Below are 4,082 nucleotides of genomic sequence, written 5' to 3'. Positions count from 1 at the left end.
ATTTGCTACTGTTTTGAATATGCTAGTTCCTTGTTATGGGTATGAAGATCATTGTCATTTGTTATAATTACATTTATAGGAGTATATTTGTTTCATGAGTTTTAGTTATTTGTTATTTGTATGAGTTTTTATTAGATGATATTGTTATGATTCAGTTATTTGTTATTGTGGCGGTTATGAGTTTTAGTTGCTGTGAGTTTTAGTTATTTGCTTTTGTTGTGATTTTAAATTTTTTGTTATTGTTATGAGTGTTAGCTAGTTGTTATTGTTATGAGTTTTAGTTATTTGTTATTGTGACAGTTGTTTTTAGTTTTAGTTGTTATGAGTTTTAGTTATTTGCTTTGGTTGAGATTTTTATTTATTTGTTATTATTATGAGTTTATGTTAATAGTTATGAGATTGATTTGTTATTGTCATTCTTAAGAATGTGTCTTATGTTCATCGTTGCATTAAATGCATTAGCATCATTAACATTAGACATGTTGGATAATGAGGAAATTGTGTGTTTCACCCAAAACATCTGTCTTAGTGAGGGCTTTATTACAGTAAAATTCGGTGATAACAAAGTCACTGGGACCTATGTAATTACTTTGCTATATCCATAATTCCTTATATCAGTATAAAAAACTTGTTAAATATATATAGCTGGGGATTCAAGATAACTTCGCTGTATCCGTGAATTTGCAATTTCCTTGTTCATACTAAACAAATTTCAGCTCTGTTTTAATTTTTTTTTTTTTAGTATTTTGTAGTTAGACAATTCAGAAAAATGAAGAGGAATATAAGCCAAATATACACCACCATCGATAAGGTAAGACAGAAAATTTGAATTGATAATAATTGGGAAAAAACCCTGAAATGAAGTATTATATTGTTAGAGAATAGATTTATAATGTTCCATTTCATAATCAATGATATACAGCCAAACTTCATAGTAATCATCTTTATACAGCAGAGATCTCTTAGGTGGTCATTTTATTTTTTCACAATGAAATATCCTATAAAACTTTATAAATCGGTCAACTTTATTATGTGCATTATGCAGTGAAATAAAGCTCTTAATATTTTTAGCAGATGCACCCAGCTGGCCTTGGTGGAAACAGCAGATGCACTCCACTAGACTTTATGGAAACAGCAGATGCACCCAACTGGACATGGTGGAAAGAGAAGATGCACTCCACTGGACATGGTGGAAACAGCAGATGCACTCCACTAGACATGGTGGAAACAGCAGATGCACTCCAACAGACTTGGCGGAAACAGCAGATGCACCCAACTTAAGTCTTGGTGGATACAGCAGATGCACCCAACAGGACTTGGTGGAAACAGCAGATGCACCCAACAGGACATGGTGGAAAAAGCAGATGCACCCAACAGGACATGGTGGAAACAGCAGATGCACCCAACAGGACTTGGTGGAAACAGCAGATGCACTTCACTAGACATGGTGGAAACAGCAGATGCACCCAATAGATCATGGTGGAAACAGCAGATGCACCCAAAAGGACATGGTGGAAACAGCAGATGCACCCAGCTGGACTTGGTGAATACAGAAGATGGACCCAGCAGGACAGGGTGGATACAGCAGATGCACCCAACAGGACAGGGTGGATACAACTGGAGGAGACTTGCCTGATGACGTTGACCTTCCAAACAAGACATATCAAAGGAGATAACTGACACTGATCAGGTACATGTAAATGACATAGTAATGATTAAAGATCATCTAATTAACCATGTCAAATTAACTAGCTGACTTTTTATTTTAAGCCTGGCTTATTTTTAGCTATACTGGTCAGAGACAAAAAATAGCTTGTGATAGTAAACAAGGACATGGCATGATTTAAACAGCTGGAGGAGGCAGGGCTAATGGATGCTAATCTTCCAAGATGTGGAAATAGCAGATGTCCTCAACAAGACGTGTAACAGTAGATGTACCCAACTGGACATGGTGGATACAACTGGAGGAGACTTGTCTGATGACATTGACCTTCCCAACAAGACATATCAAAGTAGATAACTAACACTGATCAGGTAGATGTAAATGACAATAGTGATTAAAGATCATCTAATTAACCATGTCAAATTTCTAGATGAATTTTTATTTTAAGCCTGGCTTATTTTTAGTTCTACTGGTCAGAGACAGTAACTTAGCTTGTGATAGTAAACAAGGACATGGCATGGTGGAAACAGCTGGAGGAGGCAGGGCTAATGGATGCTAATCTCCTAAGATGTGGAAATAGCAGATGTCCTCAAGAAGACATGTGTAACAGCAGATGCACCCAACAAGACACTGAAAGAAACAACTGGATGATGCATAGCCAGTATATGCTGATCTTCCAAGAAGTAGAAACAGCAAATGCACCGAACAGTACATGGTGAAAAGAGTAGATGCACCCAAAAGGACCTGATAGAAACGACTGGAGGATGAATAGCCAAAGGATGGTGATCTGACATTTATCAGGTATGTGACATTATCATAATCCAAGATCATTTTTAAACAAAGTCAAGTTAACTAGCTAGCTAAAATTTTAGCTGGTCTTGTTTCTTATAGTCAGCAATAGCTGACTTTTGTTATGGTGATCAACCAGATAAACCAACTCTCTACAACGATATAAAATTTTTGCATAGAAATGTAAAGCATACCTTAAATCACTGTTGAGACATTACATGAACACTCATTAAAAAAGTTAAATGTGGATTTTCCTAAACAAACTTAAATGATATATTTTCTCAGTTGTTCTTCTTTTCACTCTTACTGCAACTGCAGCCAACAGAACCTTGTGGAAACAGCTGAAATAAACAAGCTTGATGAACATCTTTCAAGATGGTAAAACGGAAAATGCACCCAAAAGGACTTGGTGAAAAAATCTGGAGAAGGCAAGGCCAGTGAGTCTTGAGGCAAACTTTATGGACAATGATTTTCAAATATGCAAAAACACCAACTACACCCAAAAGACATTAGTGGAAACAACTAAAACATACAAGCCTGATGGACACTGTTCTTCAAGATGTGGAAACAGGAGATGCACACAACAAGACTTGGTGGATTATACAACTGGAGTAGACTTGCTCAATGGATTTTGACTTTTCCACCAAGACATACCACAGTGGATAGGTGATACTGATCAGGTATGACATTATCATATTTCAAAGTCATCTTATTGTATAAATACAATGTATTCAACAGGTCAAATCTTTAGTTAACAAGTAGACCAAATTATTAGTCCAGGGGACATTTATTTTGGTAGTCAGCAGATATAGCTGGCTTTTGTAATGGTGTTTAACCAAATATGTTGTGTCTTAATTTACACCAATATTAATAAAATTTTGCCTAGAAATTTATATATTGTATAATGTATACTCTAAACCACTGCTGATACATTTTTCTCAAACACTTGTTCAAATGAAGTTAAAGTGAAGATTTAAAAAAAAAAAAAAACATTGGTAAATACCCCTGTATGTATATTTTCTCCCATCTTCTGACTTTTGACTGAAAATTTGCTTAAATATGTTGTATTCATTGGGTCCTCCTTAAGCCTGTCTGCATTACATTCTATAATATTTACATTTCCACTAAATTTCCCCTGTGATTCTTTACAAAATAAAATGCAGTATATTTTCTCATGAACTACATTATGTATGTACCACGAATAAGCATGAATATCTCCATTGTTACGTCAAAATACTGCTCTTGATGTCAAAAAGAAAAAAAATATAGTGTACACTGTTTTGGTTTAAAAATGACAGTTGAATAGCATAAATTTATGGCAAGTCATCAGAAAAATAATGTAAATATAAGAAATGAATTTAATTTTTTGAAGATTCATGAGGTATATGAACTACAACGCTTCGTGTCGGCATATTTATCATGAAGCGCTAACACGCTTCATGAAATATGCCGGCGTGAAGCGTTGTAGTTCATAATTGTGTTCTCATGCTAAAACTGTCATGCAGTATGTGACCAGATGCACACCTTGCTGCAGAAGTCTCCACTGAGACCTCATCTGTGCACATTAATTAATATGTTTGACCTTCTACTGCTTGCATGTTTACCTTTGAAAGTGGTGTACAAAACCCCA

At 35.4% G+C, this 4,082-nt stretch overlaps 1 protein-coding gene across 1 annotated transcript; it reads left to right on the top strand.

Moving 5' to 3' along the window:
- The first annotated feature begins 1,291 nt into the window (after positions 1-1,291).
- On the top strand, positions 1,292-1,942 carry LOC134261884 (uncharacterized). The gene is made up of 2 exons (XM_062744280.1): positions 1,292-1,690; positions 1,787-1,942. The coding sequence occupies exon 1, from the start codon at positions 1,301-1,303 to the stop codon at positions 1,634-1,636; it is 336 nt and encodes a 111-aa protein (XP_062600264.1). The 5' UTR covers positions 1,292-1,300; the 3' UTR covers positions 1,637-1,690; positions 1,787-1,942.
- Positions 1,943-4,082: the final 2,140 nt, after the last annotated feature.

The sequence above is a fragment of the Saccostrea cucullata genome, unplaced genomic scaffold, assembly GCF_032062105.1.
Source record: "Saccostrea cucullata isolate Sc308-1 unplaced genomic scaffold, CSIRO_AGI_Scuc_v1 ctg12367, whole genome shotgun sequence".
Classification (NCBI taxonomy): domain Eukaryota; kingdom Metazoa; phylum Mollusca; class Bivalvia; order Ostreida; family Ostreidae; genus Saccostrea; species Saccostrea cuccullata.
Note: the sequence above shows the minus strand (reverse complement) of the source record. Positions and strands in the feature narration are given on the sequence as shown.

Bases quoted from the DNA above. Each gene is read 5' to 3' on its own strand.
- LOC134261884 (XM_062744280.1), top strand. From the start codon at position 1,301: ATGCACCCAACAGGACTTGGTGGAAACAGCAGATGCACCCAACAGGAC.